A 19,572-nucleotide genomic window follows, 5' to 3' on the forward strand; every position below is an offset into this window, starting at 1 on the left:
TTATTTAAAAAGAAAAACAAAAGTTTTCTTTTTAAATAAAATTTGTTTTTAATTAGATATATACTTTGCAAAGCAGGGCTTGATGTAGTACAAAAGTGTCTCCTATACTGTGTATGATATTGTCTTGTCAGGAAGAGATTTTTTTATTAGATTTTTTCCACCAAAGTGGCTAGTTTATTGTGCACCCCATATCCGTCCTGCGGACGATAACGCAAGAGGATGTGAATACACAAAAGACCCAGGAACTAGGCCCTAAAAGCGTTAACAGGTGTACATTTGGGTTTATATTTACATAGGTTATTATACTGTCTACTGTATTCCTCAGTAAGTGGACAGTTAAGCACATAGTGTTGAAAACAGTGACCATATGCCTGACCACATAATTTGCATTTAGTTTGATCATCATCTGTGTATCTCCCAAACTGCCAGAAGTACTTGTAACCAAGCCTAAGCCTGGCCACTACAACATCAGTCAGTCTGTTCACATTGCAAGTTGCTCCATAAACATACTTATCTACATTAATGTAGATAAGTATCATAGTTGTGATTTTGTGTATAGGGCAAGGAGGAACAACATCTTGTAGGAGTGAGGAAGAGCCAGTTGTGAGTGTGAGGGAAGTTCGTGAGGCAGTAGGTAAAATGAAAGGGGGTAAGGCAGCCGGGATTGATGGGATAAAGATAGAAATGTTAAAAGCAGGTGGGGATATAGTTTTGGAGTGGTTGGTGCAATTATTTAATAAATGTATGGAAGAGGGTAAGGTACCTAGGGATTGGCAGAGAGCATGCATAGTTCCTTTGTATAAAGGCAAAGGGGATAAAAGAGAGTGCAAAAATTTTAGGGGGATAAGTCTGTTGAGTATACCTGGCAAAGTGTATGGTAGAGTTATTATTGAAAGAATTAAGAGTAAGACGGAGAATAGGATAGCAGATGAACAAGGAGGCTTTAGGAAAGGTAGGGGGTGTGTGGACCAGGTGTTTACAGTGAAACATATAAGTGAACAGTATTTAGATAAGGCTAAAGAGGTCTTTGTGGCATTTATGGATTTGGAAAAGGCATATGACAGGGTGGATAGGGGGGCAATGTGGCAGATGTTGCAGGTGTATGGTGTAGGAGGTAGGTTACTGAAAGCAGTGAAGAGTTTTTACGAGGATAGTGAGGCTCAAGTTAGAGTATGTAGGAAAGAGGGAAATTATTTCCCAGTAAAAGTAGGCCTTAGACAAGGATGTGTGATGTCACCGTGGTTGTTTAATATATTTATAGATGGGGTTGTAAGAGAAGTAAATGCGAGGGTCTTGGCAAGAGGCGTGGAGTTAAAAGATAAAGAATCACACATAAAGTGGGAGTTGTCACAGTTGCTCTTTGCTGATGACACTGTGCTCTTGGGAGATTCTGAAGAGAAGTTGCAGAGATTGGTGGATGAATTTGGTAGGGTGTGCAAAAGAAGAAAATTAAAAATGAATACAGGAAAGAGTAAGGTTATGAGGATAACAAAAAGATTAGGTGATGAAAGATTGGATATCAGATTGGAGGGAGAGAGTATGGAGGAGGTGAATGTATTCAGATATTTGGGAGTGGACATGTCAGCGGATGGGTCTATCAAAGATGAGGTGAATCATAGAATTGATGAGGGGAAAAGGGTGAGTGGTGCACTTAGGAGTCTGTGGAGACAAAGAACTTTGTCCTTGGAGGCAAAGAGGGGAATGTATGAGAGTATAGTTTTACCAACGCTCTTATATGGGTGTGAAGCATGGGTGATGAATGTTGCAGCGAGGAGAAGGCTGGAGGCAGTGGAGATGTCATGTCTTAGAGCAATGTGTGGTGTGAATATAATGCAGAGAATTTGTAGTTTGGAAGTTAGGAAGAGGTGCGGGATTACCAAAACTGTTGTCCAGAGGGCTGAGGAAGGGTTGTTGAGGTGGTTCGGACATGTGGAGAGAATGGAGCGAAACAGAATAACTTCAAGAGTGTATCAGTCTGTAGTGGAAGGAAGGCGGGGTAGGGGTCGGCCTAGGAAAGGTTGGAGGGAGGGGGTAAAGGAGGTTTGGTGTGCGAGGGGCTTGGACTTCCAGCAGGCATGCGTGAGCGTGTTTGATAGGAGTGAATGGAGACAAATGGTTTTTAATACTTGATGTGCTGTTGGAGTGTGAGCAAAGTAACATTTATGAAGGGGTTCAGGGAAACCGGCAGGCCGGACTTGAGTCCTGGAGATGGGAAGTACAGTGCCTGCACTCTGAAGGAGGGGTGTTAATGTTGCAGTTTAAAAACTGTAGTGTAAAGCACCCTTCTGGCAAGACAGTGATGGAGTGAATGATGGTGAAAGTTTTTCTTTTTCGGGCCACCCTGCCTTGGTGGGAATCAGCCAGTGTGATAAAAAAAAAAAATAATAAAGTATCATAGTGGGTTATAGATCTTCTCAGACTTCTAACTCTATTCCTGTAACAATCATTTTCATTGTTTACTTCTCTCCTAATATTATTCCTAATGCTAGACACAGATATACCAAAGTTATATTCTACATTCTTAGGAAGTGAATTCCTTTCTGGACATAATTAAACAATACAGCATAATTATTCTTGTACCAGGGCATTTCTTTGTAACTTATTCTTTTAGATTTAATAATTTTTCTTTTTCTGCTCGATATTGCTACCTTTAGTACTTACTGAATTACACACTACCTTTAGCAATTACTGAGGTATTTTTAGTGTACTGTAATTACAGTTAGAATACTAGCTTTAGGCAGTTTATAACAACATCTGACATACTGTTAATATTTTACTGTACGTAAAGTACATCATGAAACCGTGACTCTACCATACACTTTACCTGGTATACTCAACAGCCTCTTTTATCCCCTTTCATATATGTATTGAACAAGTGCACCAACCACTCGAAAACTATATACTTGACCTAATTCTAGTTTTTCTTCCAATTGAAATTCTTGTATCCCCTTCAGCTTTGTTTTGCTTAGCATCTTTACATTCATAGTATTTACAATTAACTCTTCCTTATCATCTATACTACATCCATGCATATTCAAATATTCTAACCTTAAAATGTAATGTCTACACAAAAGTCTAGTGTAAAAAAAAAAAACAACTGAATCGAAACAAATCTCGGCTCTGACATAATCATATTTAACACTATACATTATATCAAAGAAACATATACTGTGCTACATTTTCTCAAAAGTTGAAGGAATTCTTTGGGTAACATGTAATTTTATTGTAATTGTAGTAGTTAAGTTATATTAAGTGATATCATTATTCTTGTTCTTTTCATAGGGTGACAAAAAAGAAGCACATGATTCACTTCTGGATACTGGAGTGTCAAAGGAAGAGGATGCTCACCTGAATGGTCATGGATCTAGCCTGATCACTGATGTCTTTCACTCCACTGCTGCAACAATCCACACAGATGAATATACATATGACAAGGCTATTGCTGGCTACAAGCAGTATGCTGAGAATAGTGCCAAGAAGAGAACTTCCAGCATCACAAGCTTAAACAGCAATACAAGTTATACCAAGGATGATGACAGAAAAGATGAAAAGATTTGTGTAAATGGCCGTTCACCAAGTCCAAACAAAAGTAACAAAGTTGAGGAGAAGCTAAACTTTTTTTCGAAGGAGATGGAGAAAGACTTCAGATCAAGTCCTGAGCCTAGGGTTATAATGAGAGAGAAGTCACCCAGAGTTGATGTTGGGAAGAGAAGATCAATGTTTGAAACACGAGACCCATCACCTCATAGTGAGAAGGAACAGAGAATTGCTAATAGAAGATCTCTTGATGTGTCAAACTCTTTACGCCACAAAGTTAAATCCTTTGAAAATCTCGAAATTGAGACTCCTAGAGTGCGAGGCATTACTCCAACCCGTGATACAAACCTACGCAATAAAGTGGCATCATTCGAGAATCTGGATGCAGAGTGCACAAAAGTCCGTACCATAACTCCAACAAGAGATGCAAAATTCTATGAAAAACGAGCCTCATTTGCCGCTAAAGATTATGAGACACAACCAATAAGGAAGAAAACCCCAGAAAGAGATGTTAATTTCCACAGAAAACTTGCATCCTTTACTAGCATTGAGAATAGGGAAGAGGATAAAGTACGAGAGATCAAAACGATCCCTCAGAGAGACCCAACTTTGAGGACCAAAATAGCATCATTTGAACAGTTAGAGCAGTCGGTGGATCCACGTTCTTCAAGCCCTCGGGAAGAAATGCTCAGGAGCAGAGATCGTTCAGTCAGTCTGGAACACCTAAATGAGCCACAGGCAAAGGAGGTAAAAATTCGGCCAGCACGTTCATTGATGAACATCACGAGACGTATGCCATCAACTCCGTATATGGTGGTGGATCTTGAGGGTTCTGGGGTGGAGGAGAAATGTGTAATGGAAACGAAACCCATGGTGAGTGATGAGCCAGATTCTGCTAGTGCTCGGGATCCAGCTAAACGCTCTACCATCTACGAAACTGTTGAGAAGTGCCAAGTGATTCGAGATGTTGAGTCTGCTCCTTTGTATTCTATATTCCAGTACCTCAGCCCAGAGGTTTGTCACACATATAATCAGAGCTTCTGTGTGTGACTTTAATATTTGCTATTAATATTGCTGTATGCCTAGACTCTAGTAACTTTGCAGTGTGTTTTTGCAGCATTTAAGTAATACTCCCTTTGTATATTATAATTTTATGTTCAAGTAACCAGAATTTGACCACAATTATCCCTTTAGTAACTATGTTATTGTTAGAATATTTAGTAATACTTCATAAGCAAAATTTGAGTAATAAAATACTTGGCACATCTACTTTATGGTCTAGCTTAAAGCATTGATTGTATGGGGCAACTGATGTATTCGTGATCTGGGGAAGTAATTTTGATTTCTGTCTTTTGTTGATGAATGTAATGGTATTTTTGGTAGCATTTTGAATAAATTAAGACAAGACTAAACAAGAGTCCAGTGATAGTTGAAGCTTTGATAAACCAATTCCACTGCATGTGTGGTTATTATTTTTAAAGTGAAATCTTTCTATTTATTTGCTTTAATTTCTGCTACAGTAATACTGTACATTTTAATTTAGTAAAAAAAAATTTGATGTTGAAATGTATTTATGTATTTGGAGTAATGAGTAATATTTTTAGGACACTTAATCCTTTATTAAAGCCCTTTTAATGCATGAAATAAATTGTGTATGTGATTTTGTCTTATTGCTTATTATGCATATATGTTAACTAATAGAATGTTAAGTGCTTAAAGAATAATTATACCTTGTGTAAAAATGCTTATTTTTCGACAGCAGTTAAAAGTTTTGAAATTTTATGCTCAGTTTTACTTTGTGTGTGTTTTATATATACTATATAGAGAATCATCAGAAACCGTAGCAGGTGGTAGTTAGAATATTCTGTGTGGGTATTTAGTGTCCCTCTTGGGACATTGCAGAAATTTAATGAGAGGTTGTTCCCAGCATTTTATCATGTTATGTAGGACCTTTGTATTTTTTTTTAACACGTCGGCAGTTTCCCACTGAGGCAGGGTGACCCAAAAAGAAAGAAAAATCTTTCATTATTGAACAATTTCACCATCACTCACACACAATCACTGTCATTGCAGAAGTACTCAGACACGACAGCTTAATCATTCCTCCAAACTGCCAGTATCCCAAACCCCTCCTTTAAAGTGCAGGCATCGTACTTCCCATTTCCAGGACTTGAGTCTGGCTAACTGGTTTTCCTGAATTTTTTTTTTTTTTTTTTTTTTCAACAAGTCGGCCGTCTCCTGAATCCCTTCACAAAATATTACCCTGCTCACACTCCAACAGCTTGTCAGGTCCCAAAAACCATTTGTCTTCATTCACTCCTAACACGCTCACTCATGCTTGCTGGAAGTCTGAACCCATTGTCCACAAAACCTCCTTAACCTCCTCCCTCCAACCTTTTTTGGGGATGACCCCTACCCCGCCTTTCTTCTCCTACAGATTTATACGCTCTCCAAGTCATTCTCCTTTGTTCTATTCTCTCTACATGACCAAACCACCTCAACAGCCCCTCTTAAGCAGACTGAAGAGGGACCTTTGTATATCTTTCTTTCAACAAACCAGCCGTATCCCACGGAGGCAGGGTGGCCCAAAAACAAAAACGAAAGTTTCTCTTTTTCTTTTCTTTCTTCCGACGCACCAGCCATATCCCACCGAGGCGAGGTGGCCCAAAAGGAAAAATGAAAGTTTCTCCTTTTAAATTTAGTAATATATACAGGAGAAGGGGTTACTAGCCCCTTGCTCCTGGCATTTTAGTCGCCTCTTACAACACGCATATCTTATGGAGGAAGAATTGTTCCACTTCCTCATGGAGATAAGAGGAAATAAACAAGAACTAGTAAGAAAATAGAAGAAAACCCAGAGGGATTTGTATATATATGCTTGTACATGTATGTGTAGTGTGACCTAAGTGTAAGTAGAAGTAGCAAGATGTACCTGAAACCTTGCATGTTTATGAGACAGAAAAATGGACACCAGCAATCCTACCATCATGTAAAACAATTACAGGCTTTCGTTTTACACTCACTTGGCAGGATGGTAGTACCTCCCTGGACGGTTGCTGTCTACCAACCTACTACGTAGAACCTTTGTATATGTAGGAATTATTTTTGAAAGGTTGCTATGACTGCTAAGTCTGTGAAAACCACGGTCCCACTGTGCTATAAGGATGTTGAAACTAATGTACGTATTAAAATATACGAACATGACATGAGGTGATTAAAAGTGAAATTAATTTGAAGAGGTTACATGGTGGGTTAGTTGTTACCTAAATTGTTTATTTAATAGAGTAAATCCTTAATATATCAGTCCTCGATGTAACAGACTTTTTAAATTATGTGTACCCTTTCTTTCCTAAAGCATGAACAAGGAGGCTTTAGGAAAGGTAGGGGGTGTGTGGACCAGGTGTTTACAGTGAAACATATAAGTGAACAGTATTTAGATAAGGCTAAAGAGGTCTTTGTGGCATTTATGGAAAAGGCGTATGACAGGGTGGATAGGGGGGCAATGTGGCAGATGTTGCAGGTGTATGGTGTAAGAGGTAGGTTACTGAAAGCAGTGAAGAGTTTTTACGAGGATAGTGAGGCTCAAGTTAGAGTATGTAGGAAAGTGGGAAATTATTTCCCAGTAAAAGTAGGCCTTAGACAAGAATGTGTGATGTCACCGTGGTTGTTTAATATATTTATAGATGGGGTTGTAAGAGAAGTAAATGCGAGGGTCTTGGCAAGAGGCGTGGAGTTAAAAGATAATCACACATAAAGTGGGAGTTGTCACAGTTGCTCTTTGCTGATGACACTGTGCTCTTTGGTGATTCTGAAGAGAAATTGCAGAGATTGGTGGATGAATTTGGTAGGGTATGCAAAAGAAGAAAATTAAAAGTGAATACAGGAAAGATTAAGGTTATGAGGATAACAAAAAGATTAGGTGATGAAAGATTGGATATCAGATTGGAGGGAGAGGGTATGGAGGAGGTGAATGTATTCAGATATTTGGGAGTGGACGTGTCAGCGGATGGGTCTATGAAAGATGAGGTGAATCATAGAATTGATGAGGGGAAAAGGGTGAGTGGTGCACTTAGGAGTCTGTGGAGACAAAGAACTTTGTCCTTGGAGGCAAAGAGGGGAATGTATGAGAGTATAGTTTTACCAACGCTCATATATGGGTGTGAAGCACGGGTGATGAATGTTGCAGTGAGGAGAAGGCTGGAGGCAGTGGAGATGTCATGTCTGAGGGCAATGTGTGGTGTGAATATAATGCAGAGAATTCGTAGTTTGGAAGTTAGGAGGAGGTGCGGGATTACCAAAACTGTTGTCCAGAGGGCTGAGGAAGGGTTGTTGAGGTGGTTCGGACATGTAGAGAGAATGGAGCGAAACAGAATGACTTCAAGAGTGTATCAGTCTGTAGTGGAAGGAAGGCGAGGTAGGGGTTGGCCTAGGAAAGGTTGGAGGGAGGGGGTAAAGGAGGTTTTGTGTGCGAGGGGCTTGGACTTCCAGCAGGCATGCGTGAGCATGTTTGATAGGAGTGAATGGAGACAAATGGTTTTTAATACTTGACGTGCTGTTGGAGTGTGAGCAAAGTAACATTTATGAAGGGGTTCAGGGAAACCGGCAGGCCGGACTTGAGTCCTGGAGATGGGAAGTACAGTGTCTGCACTCTGAAGGAGGGGTGTTAATGTTGCAGTTTAAAAACTGTAGTGTAAAGCACCCTTCTGGCAAGACAGTGATGGAGTGAATGATGGTGAAAGTTTTTCTTTTTTGGGCCACCCTGCCTTGGTGGGAATAGGCCAATGTGATAATAAAAATAAAAAAAAAATTTTCTCCAGTCCTCTCCAATTATACAAACCATCTCAACAACCCCTCATCATCCCTTTCAATAATAGTTTTAGTAACCCCACACTTTCCAACCTCCAAGCTTCAGATTCTCTGCATAATATTCACACCACACATTACCTTCAAACACATTTCCACTGTCTCTAGCCTTTTCCTCTCTGCAACATTTAAAACCCTAGCTTAGCACCCACATAAGTGTTGATACTGCTGTACTCTGGTACTAAGGATGTGCCAGAATATTGATATCGAAGGATATTGGCTAATTTTAGTGGCATTGGTGTCAGCCCAAAATTTAACATTGGTATTGTTGGGTATTGGCTAATTTTGGCGGTATCTTTACTAGTATCAGTATCTGCTGGTAATGTCTAATTTCCATGCCATTGGTGTTGGCCAAAAATTGAGTATTGGTAAGGGTATTGACAAAGATTTTGTTATTGTCTCGTCTCTCTCTGGTACGTTTACCTTTTGCCTCCATGTTTATCTTTAGTCTTCACAGACGAATCAGCTCTCCTTCAACCTTATTTACCTTGTCGGCTCTATGGTTCACCTCATCTTTCACAGACCCTTCTGCCAACAAGTCTGCTCCCAGGTATCTGTAATCATTTACTTCCTTCATCCTTCCTTCAGTCTTTTATTCTGTTTTTCATTGCTTAGTCCTTCATTTGCATTTTAGTAATTAATACATAGACATTATTAGCTCCTTGCTCCTGGCATTTTAGTCAAGTTTAAATGACGTTTATTGCTTACAAAGAAAGCATTCTGCCTCTTTACCCATGGAGATGGAAGGAAACACTACAATGACAAGAACTACCACATTAAGAAATTAGCAGGAAACTCAGTTGAGTATGTTTACACATACATGCACAACTTCATGTGTATTATGAATTAGGCATAAGTAATAGTAGCAGAATGTACCTGTTATCTTATGTGTTTGAGACAGGGAAACAACAACTAGAGTGTAAAACAATTTCAGGTTTCCATTTAACACTTGATTTGCAGGACAGTAGTTCTTTCTTGGATGGTTGCTGTCTACCAACCAACTTCAGTTTTCAAATAGCTGAGACTCTTAGCTCAGTTACCATTGTGGATGTTCTGTATACCTTGGACTTTCTGAAGCTCTGTTTTGTTTTGTGTTTGGCTTAATCAAGATTCCAATTTGATTTTGCATGCTATATTGGAAGATTTGTCACACACATGGGTTGAGGAGTGCCCTGTAGATCTAGATTACTGAGGGCCAACCTTAGGTTTGCCAGCTTAGCATATGCTTCTGATGTCCTGTTTTGTATGCTTCATGGGACTGGATTAGTTACTCCATGAGTTTTTTTTTTTTTTTTTTTTTTTTTTTTTCATCAGTTCAGTTTCACCTTGCACCTGCTGGGATTACCATACTCTAGCAGCTCTTAGAGTTCAACTCTAACAGGATTTGTAATGTTATTTTAGTTTAGAACTTTTTGTTAGTGCTAAAATAAATACCAGTTTAGCTATAGTTATAAGATTAGTATTGTAAGACATAATAGATAAACTAAATCAGGATTGACTTTGTTTTCTTCATTACACTGTTAAATTGAAAGATAATATTTAAGAAAATTTACTGGTGGTAGGAGAGAAGATGCAACTCCAATGACTTATAGGAAGTTTTTCGTCTAGCATCTATAGTGTATTGAAATTGGTTCCCAATGCCAGGTAAATTTAAGCATTACATATTCCTTTCAAACAGGTAAATGCCCAAGTGTTTGAACTTGCTTCTAAACTTGAGGAGACTCCTCTATTGGGCTCTCCCATCCATAAGGCTCCCACAGATCTCCCACCTGTTTCCTTAACTCATGAAGATGATTCATTTGAAGGAGCCAAACCGTACACTGATGATGATATTAATGAGGTTAGTTTATTAATATATATATTTTCAATTTGTTGTCCTTTAGCCTTGTTTGTATTGAATTGTTTTGTAACTTTCCGTTGTCTGTCATTATTGTATATGTATATGTCCATATTTATTGTTTTAATAATTTTTATGCAGGTTATCAGTGATTATGAACAAGTTAGTGGTGCATATGAAGATTCCTCAGGCTGTGCTGAAAATATCTATGAAAATATTACTGAAGAGCCAATGTATGAGAATATCTATGAGAAGGTAAACTAAGATATTTTACATGTTTGTTGATTTGATTTAAGGTGTGTTTAAATGTTCCATGTATATTTATCTGCCCTTCAAGTTTTAACTTTATTGTGATGCAATTTTTATGCCTAAGAAGATTTTCTGGTTAAGAATGACATTCTATAAATCTTTTAAAACAAGTACAGTGGACCCCCGCTTAACGATCACCTCCAAATGCGACCAATTATGTAAGTGTATTTATGTAAGTGCGTTTGTACGTGTATGTTTGGGGGTCTGAAATGGACTAATCTACTTCACAATATTCCTTATGGGAAAAAATTCGGTCAGTACTGGCACCTGAACATACTACTGGAATGAAAAAAGTTCGTTAACCGGGGGTCCACTGTATTTAATCTCTTGTGATTTAATGTCAGTGCCAAATGAACATACGTCTTGCTGTGCATTACTATACTGGATTTCCAGCATTTTTTTTTTAACATATCAGTCATCTCCCACCAAGGCAGGGTGACCCAAAAAAGAAGAAAATAGTTTCTCTTCTTTTTACATTTAACAGTTTAAGCAGGAGAAGGGGTTACTAGCCTTTTGCTCTCGGCATTTTAGTCGCCCCTTACGACATGCATGGCTTATGGACGAAAGATTCTTCTCCACGTTCCCATGGAGGTTCCAGCATATTTCACTATCATAAACTTTTTAACACTACCATAGATGGTTATACTATGCAAGTAATTTTTTATAATAATAATAATATAATATCTTTATTTACTACAAGTACATGTACATATATGTACCTGGAGAAGAGAGAAGTGTAGAGGAGAGAGAGAGATTTTGGGAATTGAGTGCATGGGGAGTTTTGAAGCAAGTGAGAGTATTTGTGGTTGGGGATTTCAATGCCAAAGTGGGTAAAAATGTTGTGGAGGGAGTAGTAGGTAAATTTAGGGTGCCAGGGGTAAATGAAAATGGGGAGCCTTTAATTGAGTTGTGTATAAAGAGGTTTGGTAATAAGTAATACATATTTTATGAAAGAGAGGATAAATAAGTATACAAGGTATGATATAGCACGTAATGAAAGTAATTTGTAAGAATATGTATTGGTGGATAAAAGATTGATGGGTAGGCTTCAGGATGTACAGTAGGGCCCCGCTTTTCGGTGTTTCGCCTTACGGCGTTCTGCTAATACGGCGATCTCAAATTATGACCAGAGCTTTCTATACGGCGAGTGGTCTTTCAAATACAGCGTGGGCCACCCGGTTTGTTTACATTCTCCATGAGCACATCTCTCTATTATATAATAATAATCACTCTTGGGCACATTAAATGTCTAATTTTACGTCAATATGGACATTTTCATTAATCCATCTATTATATTTTCTTCAAAATTATGTAAGAAACACGTTACATAACATATAAACATTTGTTTATATACTATGGAGGTGTAGTAGCCGGGCGGAAGGCAGACATTACGTCACTCCCCTTAATACATAAATGCTTTTGTTTACAATTCTCGCCATGAATTATTCATTACTTCTCCATTTGTTTATGATGGCATCTAAAGGTAGTTGATAGAAACGATTAAACTCAGTGAACATGGTATGTCGATGGTAATAATATGGCTCTGGGCCACATTAAATATCGTGTAGCTATGTAGGTTGGTGTAGGTATGTAGCTCAGGCAGACTACATGCCTACATTATTATTATAATGGATAATTATACGTATGTGTACCTATACCTAAGTAAACTTACACACTGTGCTGGCATGCAGGCACATTAGTCTTATTAGTCTTGAAGAACCATATTAATAATGATGATAATAATAATAATAAGACAATAATCACTCTAAGGAGCATTAAAATTTTGTATAAAACATTAATAATGACATTTTGCTTAATCCATCTAAATACACCCCACAGTAGAATAAATTAACATAAATATGAGACGTGTCAGCGGATGGATTTATGAAGGATGAAGTTAATCATAGAATTGATGAGGGAAAAAAGGTGAGTGGTGCATTGAGGTGTATGTGGAGTCAAAAAACGTTACCTATGGAGGGAAAGAAGGGAATGTATGAAAGTATAGTAGTACCAACACTCTTATATGGGTGTGAAGCTTGGGTTGTGAATGCAGCAGCGAGGAGATGGTTGGAGGCAGTGGAGATGTCCTGTCTAAGGGCAGTGTGTGGTGTAAATATTATGCAGAAAATTCGGAGTGTGGAAATTAGGAGAAGGTGTGGAGTTAATAAAAGTATTAGTCAGAGGGCTGAAGAGGGGTTGTTGAGGTGGTTTGGTCATTTAGAGAGAATGGATCAAAGTAGAATGACATGGAGAGCATTTAAATCTGTAGGAGAAGGAAGGCAGGGTAGGGGTCGTCCTCGAAAAGGTTGGAAGGAAGGGGTAAGGGAGGTTTTGTGGGCGAGGGGCTTGGACTTCCAGCAGGCGTGCATGAGCGTGTTCGATAGGAGTGAATGGAGATAAATGGTATTTGGGACCTGACGATCTGTTCGAGTGTGAGCAGGGTAATATTTAGTGAAGGGATTCAGGGAAACCAGTTATTTTTATATAGCCGGACTTGAGTCCTGGAAATGGGAAGTACAATGCCTGTACTCTAAAGGAAGGGTTTTGGGATATTAGCAGTTTGGAGGGATATGGTGTTTATCTTTATACGTATATGCTTCTAAATGTTGTGTTCTGAGCACCTTTGCAAAAACAGTGATTATGTGTGAGTGAGGCGAAAGAGTTGAATGATGATGAAAGTATTTTCTTTTTGGGGATTTTCTTTCTTTTTGGGTCACCCTGCCTCGGTGGGAGACGGCCGACTTGTTGAAAACAAAAAAATGAGATGTGGTAGCCAGGTGACTTGTAGGACTTGTGGTAGCCAGGCGACTTGTAGGACTTGAGGTAGCCAGGCAACTTGTAGGACTTGTGGTAGTCAGGCAACTTGTAGGACTTGTGGTAGCCAGGCAACTTGTAGGACTTGTGGTAGCCAGGCAACTTGTGGGACTTGTGGCAGCCAGACAACTTGTAGTCCAACATCAGAGAAAATGTGTCACTATAATATTACTGGGGGTAACTAAAAATTTATTCCCTTCGTATGCCTTCACTTAGGGTGTCATTTCTTCTAAAAATGGTGTTACATGAGAATGGGAGTGTTTCTCTTTATTTATTCTACTATATCAACGTGGAGACAACTTGTACACAATGTAAAGTGACCAAACCTAGACACGTTCGTCTGGTTTGTTTACAGTTCTTGTAGGTGGGGAGGGCTGTCCTTCCTGGCTGCCCATACTTCCCAACTTTACTTCATGCAAATAAAACTCACCTCTCGCCCTACATTAAGATTACAAATGTTTTAAAGTAATTAATGAGTGTGCTATATGTGCATTTTATCGCTCAAGGAAGCTTAATGTTGTAGGTGGGAGTGGCCAGGCAGGATGCCATGCCTCCCACATGACTTCCTACAAATAAATACTTTTCACCTCTCATCCTACATTAAGGCCATTAAGACTACAAATATTTTAAGGTAAGTAATGTGTGTACTGTATATGCATTTTATCACTCTAGGGAGCTTTAAGCATTGTAGTATAGTATGTGTGGGTGGGGTGGTCAGGAGGGCTACCACACCTGAGTAAATACTACTCGCCTTTTGTCCTACATTAAGACTACAAATATTTTGAAGTAAATAATGAATGTACTGTGTGTGTATTTTACTTTTTAATGCCTAGTTCTATTGCTAACTAAATATATGTTATTGTAAACTTACCTGGCATTTATATGCATTTATAAATGGAAAAAATGGAGTTCTGCTTTCCGGCGAAGTCTGCTTTCTGGCAGTAGCCTGGAACCTAACCTGCCGAATAGGTGGGGCCTTACTGTACATGTTTATAGAGGGGCAACTGTTATATCGGATCATTATTTAGTTATAGGTACAGTTCAAGTAAGAGGTAGATGGGACAAAAGGAAAATGGCAACAAGAAGTGAGAGAGAGGTGAAAGTGTATAAACTAAGGGAGGAGGAAGTTAGGGTGAGATACAAGCAATTATTGGCAGAAAGGTAGGCTGGTGCAAGTATGAGTAGTGGGGAAGGTTAAAGAGGGTTGGAATAGTTTTAAAAATACAGTATAAGAATGTGGGGCAGAAGTTTGTGGCTATAGGAGGCTGGGTGCAGGAGGAAAGAGGAGTGATTGGTGGAATGATGAAGTCAAGGGTGTGATAAAAGAGAAAAAGGTAGCTTATGAAAATTTTTTTACAAAGCAGAAGTGATATAAGAAGAGCAGAGTATATGGAGAGTAAAAGAAAGGTGAAGAGAGTGGTGAGAGAGTGCAAAAGGAGAGCAGATGAGAGAGTGGGAGAGGCACTGTCAAGAAATTTTGATGAAAATAAGAATTTTTTTTAGAGATAAACAAGTTAAGAATGCCTAGGGAACAAATGGATTTTTCAGTTAAAAACAGAGTAGGGGAGTCAGTAGATGGGGAGCTGGAGGTATTGGGTAGATGGTGGGAATATTTTGAGGAACTTTTAAATGTCGCTGAAGTAAGGGAGGCGGTAATTTCATGCACCGGTCAGGGAGGTATAACATCTTTTAGGAGTGAAGAATGTGAGTATGGGGGAGGTGCTTGAGGCATTACGTAGAATGAAAGGGGGGTAAAGCAGCTGGAACTGACGGGATCATGACAAATGTTAAAAGCAGGGGGGAGGGGTTCTATAGTGTTGGAGTACAGTGGACCCCCACATAACGATCACCTCTGAATGCGACCAATTATGTAAGTGTATTTATGTAAGTGCGTTTGTACGTGTATGTTTGGGGGTCTGAAATGGACTAATCTACTTCACAATATTCCTTATGGGAACAAATTCGGTCAGTACTGGCACCTGAACGTACTTCTGGAGAGAAAAAATATCGTTAACCGGGGGTCCACTGTAGTTGGTATTTCTGTTTAGTAAATGTATGAAAGAGGGGAAGGTACTTAGGGATTGGCAGAGAGCTTGTATAGTTCCTTTATATAAAGTGATGGGGGACAAAAGAGATTGTAAAAATTATAGGGGAATAAGTTTACTGAGTATACCAGGAAAAATGTACGGTAGGGTTATTATTGAAAGAATTAGAGGTAAGACAGAGAATAGGATTGCAGATGAGCAAGGAGGTTTTAGAGTGGGTAGGGGATGTGTAGATCAGGTGTTTACATTGAAACATATATGTGAACAATATTTATATAAAGGTAGGGAAGTTTTCATTGCATTTATGGATTTAGAAAAGGCATGAGTGGATTGGGGAGCAATGTGGCAGATGTTGCAAGTATGTATATGGAATAGATAGTAAGTTACTAAATTCTGTAATGAGTTTTTATGAGGTTAGGGTGTGTAGAAGAGAGGGAGACTACTTTCCGGTAAAAGTAGGTCTTAGACAGGGATGTGTGATGTCACCATGGTTGTTTAATATATTTATAGATGGGGTTGTAAAAGAAGTAAATGCTAGGGTGTTGGGGAGAGGGGTGAGATTAAATTATGGGGAATCAAATACAAAATGGGAGTTGACACAGTTACTTTTTGCTGATGATACTGTGCTTATGGGATATTCTAAAGAAAAGTTGCAAAGGTTAGTGGACGAGTTTGGGAGGGTGTGTAAAGGTAGAAATTTGAAAGTGAACATAGAAAAGAGTAAGATGATGATGGTATCAAATTATTTAGATAAAGAAAAATTGGATATCACTTTGGAGAGAGGGAGTATGGAAGAAGTGAATGTTTTCAGATATTTGGGACTTGACATGTCAGCAGATGGGTTTATGAAGGATGAAGTTAACCATAGAATTGATGAAGGAAAAAAGGCGAGTGGTGCGTTGAGGTATATGTGGAGACAAAAAAAAACGTTATCTAAGAAGGCAAAGAAGGGAATGTATGAAAGTATAGTGGTACCAACTCTCTTATATGCGTGTGAAAGCTTGGGTTGTAAATGCTGCAGTGCGGTGATTGGAGGCAGTGGAGATGTCCTGTCTAAGGGCAATGTGTGGTGTACATATTATGCAGAAAATTCAGAGTGTGGCAATTAGGAGAAGGTGTGGAGTTAATAAAAGTATTAGTCAGAGGGCTGAAGAGGGGTTGTTGAGGTGGTTTGGTCATTAGAGAGAATGGATCAGAGTAGAATGACTTGGAGAGTGTATAAATCTGTAGGGGAAGGAAGGCGGGGTAGGGGTCGTCCTCGAAAAGGTTGGAGGGAAGGGGTAAAGGAGGTTTTGTGGGCAAGGGACTTGGACTCCCAGCAAGTGTGCACGAGCGTGTTAGATAGGAGTGAATGGAGATGAATGGTTTTTGGGACCTGACGAGCTGTTGGAGTGTGAGCAGGGTAATATTTAGTGAACGGATTCATAACACTGGTTATTTTTATATAGTTGGACTTAAGTACTATGGTGCAATATTGTATCCTTCATCTAACAGAGCCTAATGTTGTTCATTTTTAGTGTAGTATTACTGGGTGCTTAGTGGCTCAATAGTAGATAGGAGATAGAGGGAACAGACACAATGGTTTTTCTGTATGTTGGTTTTAATGAACCACTTGGAATGCACTCTTAACAGTTCCACCCCCTAAATGACCAGTTAGACCCCCACCTCCTTCCACTTCAGCTCAGTCTGGCCTCCTTCTGTGCTCTAATTGGAACAGCCTGCACAGACAGATTTCCAACACTATAGTGACAAGTTGGGGTATAATAATAATAATAATAATAATAATAATAATAATAATAACAGTAGTAATAATAATAATAATCCCTATCCTAGGTAGTAGGTTGGTAGACAACATCTGCTCAGGGAGGTACAGTACTACCATCCTGTTGAGTGAGTGTAAAATGAGAGCCTGTAATTGTTTTACATGATGGTAGAATTGTTGGTGTTTTTTTTTTTGTCTCATAAACATGCAAGATTTCAGCTACATCTTGCTACTTTTACTTACACTTAGGTCACACTACGCATACATATACACCCCTCTGGGTTTTCTGCTATTTCCTTTCTAGTTCTTGTTCTTGTTTATTTCCTCTTATCTCCATGGGGAAGTGGAACAGAATTCTTCCTCTGTAAGCCATGCGTGTTGTGAGAGGCGACTAAAATGCCGGGGGCAAGGGGCTAGTAACCCCTTCTCTTGTATAAATTACTAAATTTAAAAAGAGAAACTTTAGTTTTTCTTTTTTGGGGCCACCCTGCCTTGGTGGAATACGGCCAGTTTGTTGAAAAAAAAAAAAAAAAGAAACATGCAAGAGTTTAGGTACGTCTTGCTACTTCTACTTGCGCTTATTTCACATTATACATGCATGTACAAGCATGTATATACACACCCCTCTGAGTTTTCTTTTATTTTCTTGCTAGTTCTTGTTCTTGTTTATTTTCTATCTCCGTGGTGGAAGTGGAACAGAATTCTTCCTCCGTAAGCCATGTGTGTTGTAAGAGGTGACTAAAATGCCGGGAGCAAGGGGAAAGTAACACCTTCTTCTGTATACATTACCCTGCTTCAGTGGGATATGGCCGGTTTGTTGAAAGATGAATCATTATCATCCTTATTTCTACAAGTACATGAACACTGTATACAGGCCTAGCTGACATCAATGACATACTGCTATATAGAAAGCTCCTTGCTATGCAGAGCATTTCAGGCATATTAGGTCAGTTTTTTTTCCAGGATTTGAGCCACACCAGTCGACTAAAACCCATGTACCTATTTTATTGATAAATGAACAGGGACAACAGATGTCTTAAGGAAACATGTCCTAATGTTTCCACTTGTACTGGGGATCGAATCCTAGACCTCAGTGTGTGAGCTGAGTGTGCTAGCAGTTGAGCTATGGGAGAAGGTTTTTGAAAAGTATTCAGCTTTTGTTAAATACCTGCTTTTCACTGTAGGGATTTTGAAGTGAAACTCATGAGCCCAAGAAATATGTTAAAGTATGTAACTACAAACATAAGTGGCCCATGGTCCTAATTATCTTCTTTTAAGATTTGAATGAATTGCTAGGTTTTCTTGTGGCTAGAAGTATTCACTTAAGTGACATGTATAATTATCATAAGAGGCTAATCTAAATTCTGAGTCATTCCTATTTTATTAACCCTTTGAAGGTCTGTGCCATTGTTTGATGGCTTTGAAGCCAGGGTCTATGCTGTAGTACTATGTGATGAGCTCATCTCACTCAGATAAGCCATGAACAGTAAATCTGGGCCTTGATATGAAAGAATGGGTCTGTGTGGTAAGTGTGCACCGCATAAAAAATATCCTGCACCATGCAGTGCATAATGTGAAACAACTGCGACCGTATTTTTGATTTAAAACAGTAACTTTGAGGTGCATTTTCATATGGTTTTATTATTTGATAGAATGGAAGATATATTACAGAAATAGGGATCATTTTGATTGGTTTGAAGATGGAAAATAGCTTGAAATTGAGCTCAAATTAATGGAAATATTCGAGTTTTGCCGATGTTCAAGAGTAAACAAATCACATCATGCGTCCAGTACATGTCAGTTGGTGGGTCTGATATGCACTGATATTATTTATACAATTGTTACAATATTGCATTACAGTAAATCTTCCATTTTTTAGGTGTGAATAAAAATTCATTGTGTGAATAAAAATCAAAATGGAATTCATATGTAAAACCTGGAAACATGACTAATGAACAGAGGAAATGTTATTTTAAGGCCAGGAATGCCTGCATTGTTTATGTTGGACCCTATTTTGAAATTGGAGTATTATGAAATTTGTGTGAAATTGGTCCAAATTACCAATTTCTGATCACTTTATTGGATAGTTGAAATAGAGGAATGGTTTTTTTTGTGCTCTGTTGCTAAAATGAAAGGCGTAGTAGTGAAATAGCTAAGAATTTGGCTGACTGGAACAATGTAATTGGCATTAACCCTTTGAGGGTCGAGAGGCCCTCTCCCAAACCCGTTCTCAGGGTTAAAAAATTTTCGAAAAAAAAAAAAATTATTTTTTCTTATGAAATGATAGAGAATCTTTTTCCTATCATAATGACACCAAAAATATGAAATTTGATGAAAAACTTAGGGAATTATGCACTTGCGAAGTTAGCGGTCTCAAAGTTGGCGATTTCGCCTATTTTGGGTCC

At 38.7% G+C, this 19,572-nt stretch overlaps 1 protein-coding gene across 23 annotated transcripts in view; it reads left to right on the plus strand.

Moving 5' to 3' along the window:
- LOC128689428 (uro-adherence factor A) overlaps positions 1 to 19,572 on the plus strand; it is an 828,046-nt gene that overhangs the window by 708,252 nt on the left and 100,222 nt on the right. For 11 of the 23 annotated variants that reach the window (XM_053777714.2, XM_053777708.2, XM_053777720.2 and 8 more), the window contains 3 exons: positions 3,283 to 4,410; positions 10,079 to 10,240; positions 10,379 to 10,492. In XM_053777714.2, coding sequence (XP_053633689.1) covers positions 3,283 to 4,410; positions 10,079 to 10,240; positions 10,379 to 10,492 — 1,404 coding nt within the window. Of the gene's footprint in view, positions 1 to 3,282; positions 4,552 to 10,078; positions 10,241 to 10,378; positions 10,493 to 19,572 lie in introns of all 23 variants that reach the window. The other 12 variants (XM_053777700.2, XM_053777698.2, XM_053777703.2 and 9 more) reach the window with 3 other exon arrangements.

The sequence above is a fragment of the Cherax quadricarinatus genome, chromosome 18, assembly GCF_038502225.1.
Source record: "Cherax quadricarinatus isolate ZL_2023a chromosome 18, ASM3850222v1, whole genome shotgun sequence".
Lineage (NCBI taxonomy): Eukaryota > Metazoa > Arthropoda > Malacostraca > Decapoda > Parastacidae > Cherax > Cherax quadricarinatus.